Genomic DNA, 20,012 nt, shown 5'->3' with positions numbered 1-20,012 from the left:
TGCTAACAGACAAGCAACTCTGCATGAAATAACTACAGAAATGAATGTGAGACATTCAACAAACTTATCAATTAGGACCATGTGGCGAAATGTGGCATTAATGGGCAATGTCAGCAGATGACTGATGCGAGTCCCTTTGCTAACAGTATGACATCACCCACAGTGGCTCTCCTGGGCTCATGACCACATCAGTTGGACCCTACACAACTGGAAAACTGTGGCCTGGCCAGATGAATCCCAACTTCAGATGGTAAAAGCTGATTGTATTGTTTGAGTGTGGTGCAGACCAATGAAGCCAAGGAGCCAATTTGTCAACAAGGCACTGTGCAAACTGTTGCTGGCTGCATAGTGGTTGTGGGCTGTGTTTACATGGAATGGGCAAAGTTCTCTGGTCCAGCTGAACCAATCATTGACTGGAAATGATTATGTTTGGCTACATGGAGACCATTTGTAGCCATTCATGGACTTCATGTTCCCAAACAATAACGTCATGTCACAGTTGTTCATCACTGGTTAGAAGAACATTCTGGGCAATTTGAGCAAATGATTTGGCCATATAGATCACCCAAAATGGATACCACTGCACATTTATTGGCCATAATCGAGAGGTCAGATCATGCACAACATTCTGTACTGTCAACACCTTCACAACTATAGATGGTTATAGAGGCAGTATGGCTTAATATTTCTGCAGGGGACTTCCAATGACTTGTTGAGTCCATGCCACATTGAGTTGCTGCAGTATTCTGGGCAAAAGGTGGTCCAACACCTCAGTGTATAGATATTGTGAACTGTTCATGAATAATGTCATAGCCAAAACTATTTATGTTTGAGCACACCAGAGTCACTGACAAATATGGTAGTAAATATAAGAGTTGGTTAGTTTATGTCTTTACATAAAGTTAAGAGCATTTTCCATCTGCAAAATGCAGTGAAACAAATTTTGAAATGCCAAGTGTATGTATGCACTTTTAGTTTTATTTTGATCAAAGTGAGATCTGTACCACTTCTTAAGAGTTGCTCTTCATCTCTGGCATTTGGTGCAAGACACGTGTCTCATCTCCAGTTATGATGTGATGCAGAATTTATCATCATTCTTCTCAAAGTTGATATAGAATTTTGAGGGAACACCCCTTTAAGTATAGAAACTATATAGAAAACTTGTAAAATTTTTTTTAAGATCATCTACTTTTGCCATAAGTATAACTGCCAATTACAGAGACAGCGGAATATTTTACATGGTAGTTCCCATGTGAACATTAAATTTTACTCATTTATAGAGCCCCAGGGAAGAATGTTGAGACCATTGCTGCTCATGATATACACTCCTGGAAATTGAAATAAGAACACCGTGAATTCATTGTCCCAGGAAGGGGAAACTTTATTGACACATTCCTGGGGTCAGATACATCACATGATCACACTGACAGAATCACAGGCACATAGACACAGGCAACAGAGCATGCACAATGTCGGCACTAGTACAGTGTATATCCACCTTTCGCAGCAATGCAGGCTGCTATTCTCCCATGGAGACGATCGTAGAGATGCTGGATGTAGTCCTGTGGAACGGCTTGCCATGCCATTTCCACCTGGCGCCTCAGTTGGACCAGTGTTCGTGCTGGACGTGCAGACCGCGTGAGATGACGCTTCATCCAGTCCCAAACATGCTCAATGAGGGACAGATCCGGAGATCTTGCTGGCCAGGGTAGTTGACTTACACCTTCTAGAGCATGTTGGGTGGCACGGGATACATACAGACGTGCATTGTCCTGTTGGAACAGCAAGTTCCCTTGCCGGTCTAGGAATGGTAGAACGATGGGTTCGATGACGGTTTGGATGTACCGTGCACTATTCAGTGTCCCCTCGACGATCACCAGTGGTGTACGGCCAGTGTAGGAGATTGCTCCCCACACCATGATGCCGGGTGTTGGCCCTGTGTGCCTCGGTTGTATGCAGTCCTGATTGTGGCGCTCACCTGCACGGCGCCAAACACGCATACGACCATCATTGGCACCAAGGCAGAAGCGACTCTCATCGCTGAAGACGACACGTCTCCATTCGTCCCTCCATTCACGCCTGTCGCGACACCACTGGAGGCGGGCTGCACGATGTTGGGGCGTGAGCGGAAGACGGCCTAACGGTGTGTGGGACCATAGCCCAGCTTCATGGAGATGGTTGCGAATGGTCCTCGCCAATACCCCAGGAGCAACAGTGTCCCTAATTTGCTGGGAAGTGGCGGTGCGGTTCCCTACGGCACTGCGTAGGATCCTACGGTCTTGGCGTGCATCCGTGCGTCGCTGCGGTCCGGTCCCAGGTCGACGGGCACGTGCACCTTCCGCCGACCACTGGTGACAACATCGGTGTACTGTGGAGACCTCACACCCCACGTGTTGAGCAATTCGGCGGTACGTCCACCCGGCCTCTCGCATGCCCACTATACGCCCTCGCTCAAAGTTCGTCAACTGCACATACGGTTCACGTCCACGCTGTTGCGGCATGCTACCAGTGTTAAAGACTGCGATGGAGCTCCGTATGCCACGGCAAACTGGCTGACACTGACGGCGGCGGTGCACAAATGCTGCGCAGCTAGCGCCATTCAACGGCCAACACCGCGGTTCCTGGTGTGTCCGCTGTGCGTGCGTGTGATCATTGCTTGTACAGCCCTCTCGCAGTGTCCGGAGCAAGTATGGTGGGTCTCACACACCGATGTCAATGTGTTCTTTTTTCCATTTCCAGGAGTGTATATTAATGACCTAGCAGACAACATTAATAGTAACCTCAGACTTTCAGCACATGATGTAGTTATCTATAATGAAGTACTGTTTAGAAAAAAAAGCTTCACAAATATCCAGACTGATCTTATGATCTCAAAGTAGTAGTAAGATTTGTAATTTGTCTTAAATGTACAGCAACATAAAATTGTGCAACTGCATGAAAAACAGAAACCTTGTACCTTATGATTTCAATACCAATGAGTCACAACTGGGATCAGTCAACTTATACAAATATCTGGATGTAACAGTTTGTGAAGATGTGAAATAGGTAGGCTCAGACATAGATGAAGCAGACATCAGTTCATTGGAAGGGTAGATGGAAAAAAGAGGAGACTGCTTACAAAAGATTTGTGCATCCAATCTTAGGATATTCTTTATGTGTGTAGGCCCCCCACCAAATAGGACTAGTAGGGGATACTGAACATGTACATAGAAGAATTTTTAACTCATTGAGGAATGTCACAGAAATGCTGCAAAACCTGAACTGGCATATGCTTGAAGATAGATGCCAATTATCCCTCAAAAGCCTACTTGCAAATAGTCAAGGACAAGTATTAACTGAAGGACCTTGAAATACACTTAAGCACCTACTGATCACTCTTGCAGTGACCACATGGTAAAAATTAGACTAATTATAACATACACAGGGGCATTTAAGCAGACATTCTTCCCATGCTCCATATGCAAATGGAATGTGAAAGAAATTTAACATGTCATACAACACTCAGATTCCTCTTCCATACACTTCCCCGGGGTTTGCAGAGAACAAATGGAGATGTAGAGCTTAAGCAGTTAAACTGTTGCTTCCCAATGAAAACTGCAAAATACAGTATCAGTGGTACAGTGGTGACCTCAGATAACAAAGGCTTTAAAGTTCATGTTGTAGATAGAGACAAGTACACAAAATGGTCATGAGAACAGATGTCAAAAATTCAAAAAGGTTGCATGTTGTGCAAATTAATAATGTCAAAAAATAAAATAAAAACAATGTGGAAAGTAGTAAGAAGTAAAGACAGGGAGGTCTGTCAAGGAACAAGGTGATTTAGTAAGAAAATGAGCAAATGTTTCACCACAGAACAAGCTCAGCAAGCTGCACTAATATTTTCTTTTTCTTTTTTTGCGAAGAGTAAGACAGTAGCTGTACTGAGTCAGACACATAATCCACTTCCATTGCAAAGTATTTTACCTCAAAGACAGAAGTATGACATTGTAACATTCCTTCTTAAGAGAGGCATCAGAATGGGTATTAAAGTTTCACTATTAATATCATTCTCAACAGTTTCAGAAAATGATTGAGCATATCTACAAATACAAGATTTTGAGTTGAACACAATTTTGACTCCAGGATGGCCTTGTCACCAAACATGCCTTCTGCCACCCCCATTACTGTGTATTTAAATGTTAACGAAGTTCGATTCCACTTTTGCAGCAGCTGTATATAAACTGCAGTAGTTTACATGAAAAATGTCTTTTGAGTGCTGCATTTTTCTTGTAAACTACTGAATTTTATTAATATATTAATTAACAAAATTTCAAATATTAGTATTTTTTGTGATCTGTCTACAGCAGGCTGTTCCTACTCTGCCCCACAGAGCATGGCAATTCATGAGCATTCACATTTCACCAGTGAGCCAGGCATAGGTAAGTAGGCTAAATCCAAGGGGCTCTATTGCACCATATTCACACTTTGTTCTCCGTAGTTTGCACACAGCCTATCTCACTCATATTATGAGACATTTAAATAACAGAACATGACACCTCAAAGAAATAGTTACTGGTTATCAACATGTACAATAAAATTAATGCATTCATGAACAAACTTCATCTACAGGTATTTGAAAGACAGCTAACATAACACTTTTGGAATGTCTTTCATTTCTACAGTTACCTTCAGACACATGTTTCATGGTATGTCAAGGAAAGATTGTTCAACCTCATCAGAGTTTCAACACAAGGGGTCAAGACCCATGTAGCATAGAAAATAAATTGAATTTATTTATCACTCTGTTTTCAGTTCACCAGATACTGTACCTTTTGAAATGCAATTAACAGCTGTTGCACTCTGTTCAAGGACAGATATTACAGCAACATGGTTACATGGTATACATATAGAGCAGTTTCCGTAAATACACAGAAATCTGGTCAATATCGTGTTTATGTTTGGGTCCACATTTCATTGTGAACAACTATTTTCTGCCAGGAAAAACTGCAGAATGGTCAATATGTAAGAGAATCCTGCATTTTGTAGCAACATTGTGTCTTAAATCAAACATTTTTGTAACTTGTGAACAAGAAGAAATTTCATGTTCCAATAATACAATAAAATGTTAATATTTTTTACTTTTGTTGAAACGTTTGTATTAAACACATTTTCTTACAATTGTATTTGCTTAGTCAATGGTAATTCACTAGCTGATACTGTTGACAACCCAAGTGCAAGCCATCTGCCCACCCCACCCACGAGCACCTGTGTGACCTTGAGCTGGAACAGCGCGGTCTATGGTATTCAATGGAGATATGTTAAGTTCGTGGCTGTCAAGGTAAATATTCCATTTATATTTAGATAACTTAAACCACAGAGTCATGTTCAACAATACAGTGAATTTTCAGGCTGAGTCATATTTTGAGTGGGGACAAGTCACTTGTGGTGTTCCACAAGGTTCACTATTGTGTTCACTCCCTTTATTTCTAAGTATAAATGATAAAAAGGTGTTATGTGATCAAGCACAGAAGACCAAATGGTACTAATCAGCTGCCATGGCATACTCTGGCAATGGCATAATTTGGATGTGTTATGGAGGAGCATGTGATCACCACATAGCTCTCCCACTGATGTCAGAATTCTGACCTTTAGAGCCACTACTTCTTACTCAAGCAGTTCCTCAGTTGGCATAATGAGCCTGAATATACCCTGCTTCAGTCCTTTGACCTAACAAAAAGTCATGTTAGTACCATCAATTGAACCAAGGTCCTCAGCATGACAGTCTTGATTTTCATGGTGAAAATACAAAGTTAATTTTCTCTCAAAACTTTGATTAAAATGTCAGATGGAACAGTTATTTTGAACCAGCCCAAGCCCAAAGACAAAATATTTGTTGTATGGAAGTACAATGTTAGGACAATGATAGTGTACATCCTCAAACCTCATGTACCCAACTGTTTAAGAAAAAGCCTCACAGTACATTTACTTGATAATGGAATTTGTTTTAAGAACTGGTAAAATTTGAAAATTATTGTAGAATAATAAGTACAGAATTAGGTATGAAAATGACATCTACTACCCACAATTTAATGCTACTCTTACACACCAAGGGCCAAAGTATTCAGCAATTAAAATGTCTGACCATTTCCCTTAAGAATTCGAGGTAGCAAGCAAAAGCAAAAAAGAAATTAGAAACAAATTTAATTCAGTTTTGTTTGATAACTACTTCTACTTCACAAATTTATTTCTGAAAAGGTCCAGTTACTAAACTGCAATGTAGATTAGGATTAGTATAAAAGTTAATCATGTACCTGATCAGTTTGTAGCCTTATATTCACTGAGGAAAATGTATTATATTCATAAACCAACTGACTCATTCCACATAATAACAAGATACAACAAATGTCATCAATGAAAAGCACACACAAATACACTACTGTTGCATACAGACACTTCCAGTTACATTAAGTGTTCAATACTGTTTGTTTTTACGTAAGTATTTTGATGATTCAACACAGACTTATTAAAGAGTGTGTCAATAAAATAACAAACAAAAAATTACGCACAACAGTGACAAATTTTCAGGAAATGGCAATATTGTTTCCTGAATAATATTCTCTTTGTTTACGAACTGGAAAGTATTCTTTTGCAAGTGGGTACATAAAATTTGTATTTTCTAGATTACATGTCATAGTGATAGATTTCTTTATGAAGAAATTGATGTATAAATATACCTGCTTCTACTAAACTCAGTTCTTGTTCTTTTGCTTTCTTGTGTTGCTCTTCTCTTGCAGTTATGTCCTCCTCTTCATCATCAGGTACAACTTCACCACGTTCAAATTTTTCTTTGAGGCTCTTTGCCCTCTCAGAACATATGTCAACACCTTTCTTCTGGGTACTGCGTTCACTTTCCATTACAGCTTGTTCATACATTTCTTTCATTTTTCCTTGTTTTCCCTAAATCAAATGTGATAATTTTATATATTTTTACACTTTACTGAGGTAACTACTGAAAAAGTATTAAAAATAATTTTCTATATCTTAACTTTTTCTTAATTTAGTTTGACAATGGAGTGGCTGTGGGATTTAAGCAGTTGGAGAACTAGCCCAGTTGGACATGTCTGAAGAGAGGAATCTGTTATAACTTTTTTGAAGGAATTATTTCAGTGCCTTTATGAGTAATTTAAGGAAATCAAAGAAGATGAAAATTAGGATGATTAGACTAGACTTGTACATTCCTCAAGACCAAGAGCCCTGCCATTTACCCCTGTGCTATCTGATTTAGTAAAGAAAAGTGAAAATAGTTGATACATCTTAATTGTTAACTCAGTCTCTGCACACAACTAAAAAAATGTTTCTGTTACTTATGGTAACATTTTTTCAATATGCCAATGACCTATTTACAGACAATTTTGTACACCTAAATTAATATGTTAGTTATTTCTTTTTCGGGGAGTAGAGAGTGAAATAGATTTTCTTGTTAAAGTGAGTGCTCCATGAACATCAATTACTTAACACCTACAGGACTGGGCAGAATTATATGACAGCATGCTGAAAAGTAAGCCTCTGAATTTTTTATGTAAAAACTCTTAAAGCTATTTAAATACAACAAACTTCATTCACTTTCTACATCTTTATTCTTTCTGTACACATATTTGCAGCCCTCTGCCATTTGGGCGTGTAATGCAGTGGTGTGCAACATGACCATGTGAGTACATGAGAAAAAGTGTGCTGCAATCGAGATTCAAATTTAAAGAGTTTGTGCACACCACACAAAATGTCCACACATGGAGGACCCTCTCCTTGAGCATGAAAATGCCAGACCACATGAGTGCTACGACATCTTCAACAATCTGACGCCTCGTATTCACTGTGATCGATCATCCTCTATACAGTCCCATCCGATTTTCATCTCTTTCCAAAACTTAAATAACAACTTCAAGGACATAACTTTGATAGTAATAAAGCAGTTCAAGCAGAGGTGTGGATGTGACTCTGTCAAGAGAGTGAAACATTTTACAGTGATGGATTCAACAAACTGGTCTCTTGTTGGGAGAAATGTGTTCATTGCCTGGGTGATAGAAATAAATGTGTAGACATGAAGAATAAAGATGTAGAATGTTAATAACATTTGTTTTATTTAATAGCCTTTAAGAGTTTTCACATACAAATTCACAAGCGACTTCTAATCAAGCTGCGGGCCTATGGAGTATTGTCTCAGTTGTGCGACTGAATTCGTGATTTCCTGTCAGGAAGGTTGCAGTTCGTAGTAATAGACAGCAAATCATCGAGTAAAATTGAAGTGATATCAGGTGTTTCCCAGGGAAGCGTCCTGGGACCTCTGCTGTTCCTGATCTATATAAATGACCTGGGTGACAATCTGAGCAGTTCTCTTAGGTTGTTCGCAGATGATGCTGTAATTTACCATCTAGTAAGGTCATCCGAAGACCAGTATCAGTTGCAAAGCCATTTAGAAAAGATTGCTGTATGGTGTGGCAGGTGGCACTTGACGCTAAATAACGAAAAGTGTTAGGTGATCCACATGAGTTCCAAAACAAATCCGTTGGAATTCGATTACTTGATAAGTAGTACAATTCTCAAGGCTGTCAATTCAACTAAGTACCTGGGTGTTAAAATTACGAACAACTTCAGTTGGAAAGACCACATAGATAATATTGTGGGGAAGGCGAGCCAAAGGTTGTGTTTCATTGGCAGGACACTTAGAAGATGCAACAAGTCCACTAAAGAGACAGCTTACACTACACTCGTTCGTCCTCTGTTAGAATATTGCTGCGCGGTGTGGGATCCTTACCAGGTGGGATTGACGGAGGACATCAAAAGTGTGCAAAAAAGGGCAGCTCGTTTTGTATCACGTAATAGGGGAGAGAGTGTGGCAGATATGATACGCGAGTTGGGATGGAAGTCATTACACCAAAGACGTTTTTTGTCGCAGTGAGATCTATTTACGAAATTTCAGTCACCAATTTTCTCTTCTGAATGCGAAAATATTTTGTTGAGCGCAACCTACATAGGTAGGATTGATCATCAAAATAAAATAAGAGAAATCAGAGCTTGAACAGAAAGGTTTAGGTGTTCGTTTTCCCACGCGCTGTTCCGGAGTGGAATGGTAGAGAGATAGTATGATTGTGGTTCAATGAACCCTCTGCCAAGGACTTAAATGTAAATTGCAGAGTAGTCATGTAGATGGAGATGTACAAAATTTGGACTCTTTACTTTTCAGCATGCTCTTGTAATAATCTAAATACTAGCAAAAAAACAAATGTTGAAGCTGGATGCACAAAATATAAAACAGATATAACATAATTTGTCCATTTTAAAGCCACTATGAAGTTATTTGAATCTGAAATATAAAAAATTGTTATTCACAGTTATGTAGGTACACGAATAAAACAGAGTATCAATTCATAAACATTAATAAAGACCTTAAAAAAGAGAAAGATCAAAAAACAGATCTAACAGAGTAATTTCAAATAACTTCCATCACAAGAAAGGCAGAAGCCAAATTCTGAGTGCAGAATTTTATGGAAAGAATGTGAACTTCCTTTCATTCATTCATTCATCAATTCATCCTATTTTGTAGCAGGGTCTTCAAGGAAGCAGAATAAGTCATGTTATACATTAACAGGCAGAAGCAGCCATAGCAAGCTACTTCTATAAAGTATATTAACAACCAGTCAAAACTAGGGTTACTTACATTGTTAATAACAGGAATTAATTGCAGATTACTTTTTTTAATAAGTTGAAAATCAAAATGTTATTTATAAACAATTTTTAGAGTACATGTAACACCTCAGAATAATTGATGCTCTGAGTCATTGACATGCACATAAAAAAGACTCAGAATGTTGCTAGCTTTTGGATGACTCCTCCTTCAGAGCAAAACACAACCCAAACAAACAAATTGCTGTGGTAAACCTGCATACCAAAACCCTCAATCCTACAGAAGATTCAGTCCTATCCAACAGCCTCACTTTCAGCACCACAGCCAAGCTCAATCATACAGGACTTGTTACAGATCTACTCTGCTTCTCCAGGTTCCTAAAATGGAAATTTTTTTTGCTACAAAACACTCCAACCAAAGGCAATAAAAATTTGTCCTTGAATCTTGCACCTCTTAGGTCGTACCTTCATCCAACCATAACCTTACCTCACTCCCACCTAACCACCACCTGGTTGGCCTGGCCTCATTCTTCTTTCCTAGGTCCTTTCCCAAGGACACAAACCTCTCAATGAGGAAAAGAAAAGCCATCAACAACCTTAAAAAAGGATGAAAGATTAGTGTTGAATCTCTTGTTGACATCAAACATTATGAAATATGCTGATTTTGTCATCATCCCTGAAGAAAAATGTTCCACTACTGTTGTGATGTATCACAGTGCTTACCTGACAGAATGCATCCACCAACTGTCTGATTTCTCTACCCACCAGACCTGCCATAGTGATTCCATCCCATACATTCCCATCTCAGAATGTCTCCCCTCAATCTGACTCCCTCCTCACTCCAACCACCCCCTATACATGTCTCATAATACTGGGTTTCCCATTATAGCTGGCTACTGCACTCCCATGGATAGAACCTTGGCACTTGTTGATCATTTCCCACAGCCTAGCTACCCAAATGAAAGACATGAACCATTTTCCCCATAGTCTCTCAACCATCCCAACACTATTAACATTTACACCCCTACTCATCACTGTTAACACCACATCCATACACACCAATGTTCTTCACACCCATGGCCTTATCAGTATCAAATATTACCTCTCCCAGCATCCTACCAACTTCAAACCCATCACATCATTCCTTATAACCAGACAAACTACATGCTTTCACATGACTACTTCAGGAAAGATATACAAACAAATTTGCAGCATGGCCATAAACACCTGCAATGGCACTCTCTTAAGTAAATCTCTTTATGACACATCTAGAGGAAATGTTCCTAGCTACCTGAAACCCCAAACACTTTGTCTGGTTTAGAGTCATGGATTATATCTTGATGATCTGGACCCAGAGCCAAGACATTCTACTCTCATTCCTTCCCATCCTCAGGATGGGATGTACCAACTTAATGGGTGTTGATCTCCACCTCTGCAATGGCTCCATACAAACCTCTGTCCATATCAAGCCCATTAGCCATTTTGAAAGCTGCAATCCCTTCTACACTAGAAAGTCTTTACCATAGACTCTACAGTGATGAGCAATTGCTTGCCCATTATGCTGATGATCTTACTAAAACCTTCACAGATGGACCTCATCCCCCCTCCCCCTTGTAATAGCTTGCAAACAAATTTCTCATGCCATATCCTCACATAGCTCTAATTCTCTGTCCATCCCCTCTAATCAACTGCAAAGGTGCACCCCCTAGTTACTTAGTATCATTGCACACTGGCACAGTTTAAATGTATTCTTCAATGGGGTTTTGAATACTTATTTTTCTTGGAAATCAGGAACATCATATCTAGATGAAACAAACTATTGATTTACAATTACATATGAAAGAGTAATGTATTTTTAATAGATAATAATATTACCATAAAAAGTCTTGATCGTATGTTCTGTATTTCCTGCTTTCTCTCTTCACGCATTTCTTCCTTTTTTGTAGTATGCCCAGTTTCCCACCTGCCAAAGTATGGAATCACAGTGCATCAGTTAAATAACCAGTGAATTAACAATAGTGAACAACAGGTAAATAAATGGTGATAGTTACATTTAGGAATAAACTGTCTACTAATTTATTAATTACAGCTACAAAAGCTGTAAGGTTTTGATATCAAACTGAGAAACAGTTATTTCATATTTACACTGACACTAAACCATTCTTTCCCTGTATACTTTTGCTTTCTACAGTCTATCACTTTGTTTGATGTTAATTGTAACATGTATACTCCATGTGAATACCTTAAATGTAATTTTATACCCATTTTATACACATTGCCCTCTATGGCATTTATTTTTATCTGAACACAGATAAATTAAAAACTGAGAACTACAAAATAATACAGCTACAAAAGCAGGCACACTACATATTAACTCTACCAAAACTACTGCATAGACTTATAATTAAACAAACTGCCATCTTAATCCTCACACACAGAAAATCAGCATCTCTGGATTTCACAAATGGGAACTGTCCCTGCAAAACATCCTTTCATTCCACATTTTCCTGGCTTAAATCTCCACTGTCCCCTATGCTCCTCCTAACTCTGGTCCTTGTTCCTCCCCACTTTCTGCCTCTGTCACCCCACCACCTTCACAATTCTCTCTGTTCCCTTCCCCCACTGTTGCGCAGCCACAAAGGAGCACTCCTTTCACCACCCAAAACTGGAACCATTAAAATATTTTTTCTGCCAAGATTTCCGCCATTTTCCTCACTATCCTCCCCACCCCACTCAAAGTGGTATTCAACTGCCCAACTATCCCATATAAGAGCCTTGGCCTTTCCTATGCTACTCCTGCTCCAAACCCCATGAGCCATGTCTCTGCAGGAGAACCAAGCACAAGTCCTGTTCCATATATCTGCTTCCCTTCTCCTATTTCGTCCTGGTTACAATACTTCCTACTCCATCAGGCAGGTCTACATGTGAAATCAGTCATGTGGTCCACCAACAGTGCTGCTTACACTGTATAGCATTGCACATGGGTATGACCATGAACCAATTATCTATTCATCAAAGTGGTGACTATGGACCAACAGAACCGTCATGTTATCAACAATGCTACTTAGCTGAATGTGGCTGACATTAATAACTTAATTTCTTGTCCAGCATGCGGAACATCTTGGTGCCAATTCTGAAACTTTGTTGTGGTTTTGATGAAAATATCCCCACCAGTTGCACTTTTCTTTTTATTTAAAACCATGACCAGTTTCATCCCCAAGGCCATTATCTAGTGGTATATGTCAGGCATCCTGAGAGGGCATCCTGCCACTTGTCTTGTGTCCTCTCTGGATATTTGATATCTACCAAGAGATAAAGGCATTGGGAGCCAAAACCAGTCATGGTTTTAAACAAAATACCTAGTTCGGCCACAGTGCAGAGACAATAAGTCGCTGAGTGTGTAAACACTGAGTGTTTGCATGTTTTGTTAGTTATCAGAAACAGGAATATGGTCTAGAGCTCAGATGGTAATCATCCTTTCCTTACGTCTGGCTAATGCTCATTGTCTCTTCTGTATAGTGAATAATAATCTATTTCCATACAAGACATGATGTTAATTTGCAGTCTACTTAAGTAAGTATAAATAGAGTATGCCATGTAATAAGGGAATGGTAGTATGGCCAACACCTTTAACAATAATTATTATTTAATTCTACAGAAGCATTTTATTATAACCACATCTCAGTGGTGATGTATCTTCACTAAACAATCCTAGGATCATTCTTCATAATGGGATGTATGGAGTACGACATGTAAATGAACACAATAAAAACCAAAAAAAGAATGATTGCTTGTCCATGTGTCAGTAATTGTTATTGTACATCTATGCAAGAATTAAACAAAAATAAAACAATATCCACAAGTTTATTAAGCAGCTAGATGCAATAATTTTGCACTAGGTGTCATGTAAAGTCTCAAAGAAAAAATAATCAATAAGTTAACATATTAAGAATTAAATATGAATGATAGGTCATACTTGCACTACCTGATCAGAAGTGTCCACATATCTCTACATAATGCAGAATTGTAAACTAGACGTCATGACAAGTGGACCCCCCCCCCCCTTCCTCCCCCCCATCCACAATATAAAAGAAGGTAGGGAGTATTCTGTTGTTTGTAGAGTAGCAGTAACAGCAGAATGGACTAGTCAGGAAGCTCAGTGACTTTGAATGTGGACTACCCATTGCAAGAGCACCCATACAATAGTTTGATGGGGGAGGGAGGGGGGCTAGAACTTGTGGGTCTGGAGTATTTTTAATATTTTGGAAGATCAATAGACACCTAAGCAGCCATAAGAAAGATATAGTTCTGGACCTGGGGGGACACCCCTGCCCCTGGGCATGGGCACCCATGACTCATTTGATGTCACCCAAGTAACAAGTCCATCAGGGACATTTCAACTCTTTTCAAGCTGTCTAAGTCAACTGTTGGTGATGATGTGACACAGCAAGGTATAAACTATCCATCCATTTTGTTTCTATGCTTCTTAAATAACTATTTTTTTTGTTCTGAGTATTATTCAGCTTTCACACAGTCACCTACATAATATATAATAACATAAAGATAAATATTTCAGGTCAGTAATTATGCTAAATTAGACTTAATTTTATTACACAGATTATTATTTTGAATGAGCTGATTACATTAGTGAACTTAGTTTTTGTGAGAAGTCTGTTAATTGAAAAATACAACTAACTGAAGTTAATACTCATAAGCTCATCATCTGCAATATCTAGTGAGCTAATCAGCATATTTGACTAAAGTAACATATATCATTGAAAAGCTGGCAGTTCAACTCTTTAATAGCATATTTTAAATTACCTGGAAGTAATGAAATAATCTACATCATACTCCGCAAGCCACCTAATGGTGTGTGGCAGAGGATACTTTCGGTACCACTATCTGATCCCTCCAACCCTGTTCCAGTCACGAATAGTGCAAGGGAAGAATGATTGTCGGTAAGGCTCTGTATTGACTCTAATTTCTCGAATCTTCTCCTCGTGCTCAATAAGAGATTATGTGGGGGGAAGTAATATTTGTCTGACTCCTCCTGAAAAGTGCTCTCCCGAAATTTCAATAGGAAATCTCTCTGTGGTGCACAACGTCTCTCTTGCAACATCTGCCAGTGGAGTTTGTTTAGCATCTCCGTAACACTCTCCTACCAGCTAAATGATACTAAAGAATCAGGCAAACAATCACCTTATAAGCCACTTCTTTCATGGATGAATTACATTTCCTTAAGATTTTTCCAATCAATCTGAGTCTTGTGTCTGCTTTTCCACTATCTGCTTTATATGGTCATTCCACTTAAGGTTGTTCTGGATAGTTAGACCTAGATATTTTACGGCAGGCACTGTCTCCAACTGTTTGTCATCAATAGTGTAGCTGTACACTAGTGGATTTCTTTTCCTATGTATGCACAATATGTTACATTTATTTACATTCAGGGTCAACAGCCAGAGTCTGCACCATTCATCAATTTTCTGCAGGTCATTCTGCAAATTCTTACTATCTTCTGACGTTGTTACTTTGGTATAAGCAACTGCATCATCTGCGAATAGCATTAAAGAGCATCTGACACTTTCTACTAGATCATTCATATATATTGTGAACAGCAATGGTCCTATCACACTTCCCTGTGGTACTCTGGATATTATCTTTTCATCTGTCAATTTAGTTCCATTAAGAGCGACATGTTGAGTTCTGTCTACAAGAAAGTCTTGAATCCAATCAAAGGTCTGCTCCGATACTCCATAAGCTCATATTTTTTTCATTAAATGGCAATGTGAGATGGTGTGAAATGCCTTACTGAAATCAAGGAACAAGGCATCAGCCTGAGCTCCGTAGTCCACTGCACTGTGGATCTCATGGTAGTCCATTGCACTGTGGATATCATGGAGGAACAGAGCGAGCTGAGTTTCACAGGGTCTCTGTTTGTGGAAGCCATGTTGATTTTTGTAGAGGAGCTGTTCATCATTTTCCAAGAATGTCATAATTCTTGAGCATAAAACATGTTCCATAATTCTACAATAGACTGACGTCAATGATATAGGTCTATAATTGTGTGGATCTGTCTTATGCCCTTTCTTAAAAACAGGTGTGATCTGTGCCCTTTCCCAGTCATTAGGTACCTTTCGTTGCTCAAGCAAACTATGATAAATTACTGCTAGAATGTGTTGTGACTTGGCAAGACAGCCAAGTCACTATGCGAGGATGCCGAAAGGCACGCGTTAAAACTCACGCAGGCTGGCGTGAGGTCTGGAACAGTTAAGGGACTTTATAGTAGCAAATAAAGTACGTAGTTGATGTAATACTTAACTTTAATCCATAATTGGTGTACATCGGTCTGATGGTACATGCTTCACAAGATACATAGCAAATGATAAATGGCGCCTTGCTAGGTCATAGCAAATGACGTAGCTGAAGGCTATGCTAACTATCGTCTCGGCAAATGAGAGCGTAATTTGTCAGTGAACCATTGCTCGCTAAGTCGGCTGTACAACTGGGGTGAGTGCTAGGAAGTGTCTCTAGACTTGCCGTGTGGCGGCGCTCGGTCTGCAATCACTGACAGTGGCGACACGCGGGTCCGTCGTATACTAGCGGACCGTGGCTGATTTAAAGGCTACCACCTAGCAAGTGTGGTGTCTGGCGGTGACACCACAGAATGGGAGCAAGTTCTTTCACATAATCTTTATAGAATCTTTTATTAACAGGATGGCATACTTCATTAAGCCACTGATTAAGATTTTGCATAATTTATGATAATGTAAAATAACTTTCAAGATGGAATCCATATTTGTAATTAGGGTATTCCAAACATGGATGCATAATATTGTTCTCCAAACTTTTTGATATACTAACCTGTAATATATTTCATAAAACTCATTACTTCCCTAGCATACAGCCATTCAAGGTGGTCAGATATAACCTAATCATTTTTCAAAACATTATGTTGTTTCTGAAATCAAGAAATATCTTCACACCAATATTTAAATAGTTGAACATACCCAGACTCTTCAGTCAACTGTTAGCATTCATGTATGTAACATCACGTAGCAAAGTCTGCTACAAGCAGTCACACACATAAAATCTATGTAGCTTAAAGTCCCAGAGGCACTAGCAACCACGAAACATCTATGTGCAACCTATCTGTGAAAATCCACACCTAACAGTGGTATTGCTAACACCTCTATAGATACAGTGCACAAGAAAGATTATGATTGCCTGTTATAAAGTTGTAACATCTCATGTCAAAACTTTAGACAGAGACAGTCAAATGCTTCTTAAATGCTAAATCAACACTGTGAAGCATTTAAGTGTTGGTCCATTAACCTGATAATATGAACAGTTTTTCTAAGTGTACCGCTATTTGTGTTTTCATACCACCGCTCAGTACAAGGACTGAGCTTAAGTGCTGTTGTGTCACTGGAACTGTATTGTTCAAAGAACAAAGTGGGGAGATATTAGAGTTTCACTACCTGTGTAATCAGAGTGGCATACAACTGAACTGGTCATTGCAAGATTTAGGGTGGTAATAAATGTGGAAGAGACCATTTAACAAGCATAAACTCTCTAGTTTCCATCAATTGAACAACATCTGAGTACTATTTTCAGCTGTAGTCACTCTATGGTGAACTTTGAGAGTGCCAAGAGCCATGTAGGGAAATGTTCCATTTGGTGGCATGGGTGAGCAGCACATTGTAGTAGAAACATTTTGTTAAAGAACTCACATGGTTAAAAGACAGTGACCTGTGGCAAAAGTTACAAACTGATGAACACTGTAGCAAAGAACATTAGCATGTAATAAAGAAATGTACCATAACAGTGAAGTGTGACAAAATCTACAGACTGTGTAACTGTGATTGGGGATAAATGGGGAAATTGCATACACTGATGTTAATAGTAGGAAAACAATGGGATGAGTTAAGTGTGAATATCAGCTTTCTGTGTGGCACTTTTGTGACAGCAGTGTATATAGGACAATGCAGATAGTACTAATAACAAGGCTAACCATGGGACTATGCAGTCTAAAAAGTAAACAAACTCAACCATACTGGATGCAAAATCTTCAGCCAATGTGAGGATGAGGAACCGCAGTGCTATATTCTGAGGGAAGCAGCCTATCAGCATGGAATGCATCTATAACTTTCATGTCAGCACTGGCAGATAAATGAGCTATCTAGCAGATGACCAACTTCACAGGCAACTGGCATTCAGAGGGCATTAACAAACAACAGGTTGAAGTGTTTTTTGTTACAAGGTATGATGTACTACACTCCTGGAAATTGAAATAAGAACACCGTGAATTCATTGTCCCAGGAAGGGGAAACTTTATTGACACATTCCTGGGGTCAGATACATCACATGATCACACTGACAGAACCACAGGCACATAGACACAGGCAACAGAGCATGCACAATGTCGGCACTAGTACAGTGTATATCCACCTTTCGCAGCAGTGCAGGCTGCTATTCTCCCATGGAGACGATCGTAGAGATGCTGGATGTAGTCCTGTGGAACGGCTTGCCATGCCATTTCCACCTGGCGCCTCAGTTGGACCAGCGTTCGTGCTGGACGTGCAGACCACGTGAGATGACGCTTCATCCAGTCCCAAACATGCTCAATGGGGGACAGATCCGGAGATCTTGCTGGCCAGGGTAGTTGACTTACACCTTCTAGAGCACGTTGGGTGGCATGGGATACATGCGGACGTGCATTGTCCTGTTGGAACAGCAAGTTCCCTTGCCGGTCTAGGAATGGTAGAACGATGGGTTCGATGACGGTTTGGATGTACCGTGCACTATTCAGTGTCCCCTCAACGATCACCAGTGGTGTACGGCCAGTGTAGGAGATTGCTCCCCACACCATGATGCCGGGTGTTGGCCCTGTGTGCCTCGGTCGTATGCAGTCCTGATTGTGGCGCTCACCTGCACGGCGCCAAACACGCATATGACCATCATTGGCACCAAGGCAGAAGCGACTCTCATCGCTGAAGACGACACGTCTCCATTCGTCCCTCCATTCACGCCTGTCGCGACACCACTGGAGGCGGGCTGCACGATGTTGGGGCATGAGCGGAAGACAGTCTAACGGTGTGCGGGACCGTAGCCCAGCTTCATGGAGACGGTTGCGAATGGTCCTCGCCGATACCCCAGGAGCAACAATGTCCCTAATTTGCTGGGAAGTGGCGGTGCGGTCCCCTACGGCACTGCGTAGGATCCTACGGTCTTGGCGTGCATCCGTGCGTCGCTGCGGTCCGGTCCCAGGTCGACGGGCACGTGCACCTTCCGCCGACCACTGGCGACAACATCGATGTACTGTGGAGACCTCACGCCCCACGTGTTGAGCAATTCGGCGGTACGTCCACCCGGCATCCCGCATGCCCACTATACGCCCTCGCTCAAAGTCCGTCAACTGCACATACGGTTCACGTCCACGCTGTCGCGGCATGCTACCAGTGTTAAAGACTGCGATGGAGCTCCGTATGCCACGGCAAACTGGCTGACACTGACGGCGGCGGTGCACAAATGCTGCGCAGCTAGCGCCATTCGACGGCCAACACCGCGGTTCCTGGTGTGTCCGCTGTGCCGTGCGTGTGATCATTGCTTGTACAGCCCTCTCGAAGTGTCCGGAACAAGTATGGTGGGTCTGACACACCGGTGTCAATGTGTTCTTTTTTCCATTTCCAGGAGTGTATCTGGTCAACATCAATGACAAAGAGAAAAATGATGTGTTTATGTTGAGGAATGGGTAGAAAAATCAAAAGTGAATCTTTCAATTACAGTATGTATGAATACAGGGAAGAAGGGCTAAAATTGATAGAGGAAAAAGTTGTAGTAAGTCAAAGTGAATTTTATGGTGAATTGGGCTTAGATAAGGGCTAGATTCAGCTGTACATGTTGAAGTAAATGACAATAAAGTTATAGATAAAATGTCAATTCACCCTGTCAATTTACCTGCTGATTACTGTAATGTGAAGAGTTAAGAGGATAGATCAAGAGTAATTGAAAAGGAATTGTGTGAAGAAAGTACGAGGTGAAGACAGGATCAGTAAATGAGAACTTAAAGACACAGTTGATGGAATTAATGAATGAGAATATGTGTAATAAGAGTAACATCAGTGGTTTAAGGGTAGAAATGAATAAAAACCCTGAGTTGTCTCATTTCTGTTATTTTGACATAAACTTAAAATTCAGAGAATACTCAGGCGACTTAAGAAAAGACCGGAAAAATAAAATCCTGCTTATTTCCACTTAAGCACCAATAGTTCAGTGTTAGCTACTACAGAGCATCTGGTATTACATTTTTGGCCTGGCTGTCATGTTTTGGTTGAGGTGGTTGCCACCAGATA

At 40.2% G+C, this 20,012-nt stretch overlaps 1 protein-coding gene across 4 annotated transcripts in view; it reads right to left on the bottom strand.

The window, feature by feature from the left end:
• Positions 1-20,012, bottom strand: part of LOC126183575 (LIM domain and actin-binding protein 1) — a 216,577-nt gene that overhangs the window by 43,383 nt on the left and 153,182 nt on the right. For all 4 annotated transcript variants that reach the window (XM_049925669.1, XM_049925670.1, XM_049925671.1 and 1 more), the window contains 2 exons: positions 11,536-11,623; positions 6,714-6,936 (listed from right to left, as the gene is read on the bottom strand). In XM_049925669.1, coding sequence (XP_049781626.1) covers positions 6,714-6,936; positions 11,536-11,623 — 311 coding nt within the window. The remainder of the gene's footprint in view (positions 1-6,713; positions 6,937-11,535; positions 11,624-20,012) is intronic.

Source organism: Schistocerca cancellata, chromosome 4 (genome assembly GCF_023864275.1).
Source record: "Schistocerca cancellata isolate TAMUIC-IGC-003103 chromosome 4, iqSchCanc2.1, whole genome shotgun sequence".
In the NCBI taxonomy this organism is placed as follows: domain Eukaryota; kingdom Metazoa; phylum Arthropoda; class Insecta; order Orthoptera; family Acrididae; genus Schistocerca; species Schistocerca cancellata.
This window is presented reverse-complemented; position numbering and strand designations above follow the sequence as displayed.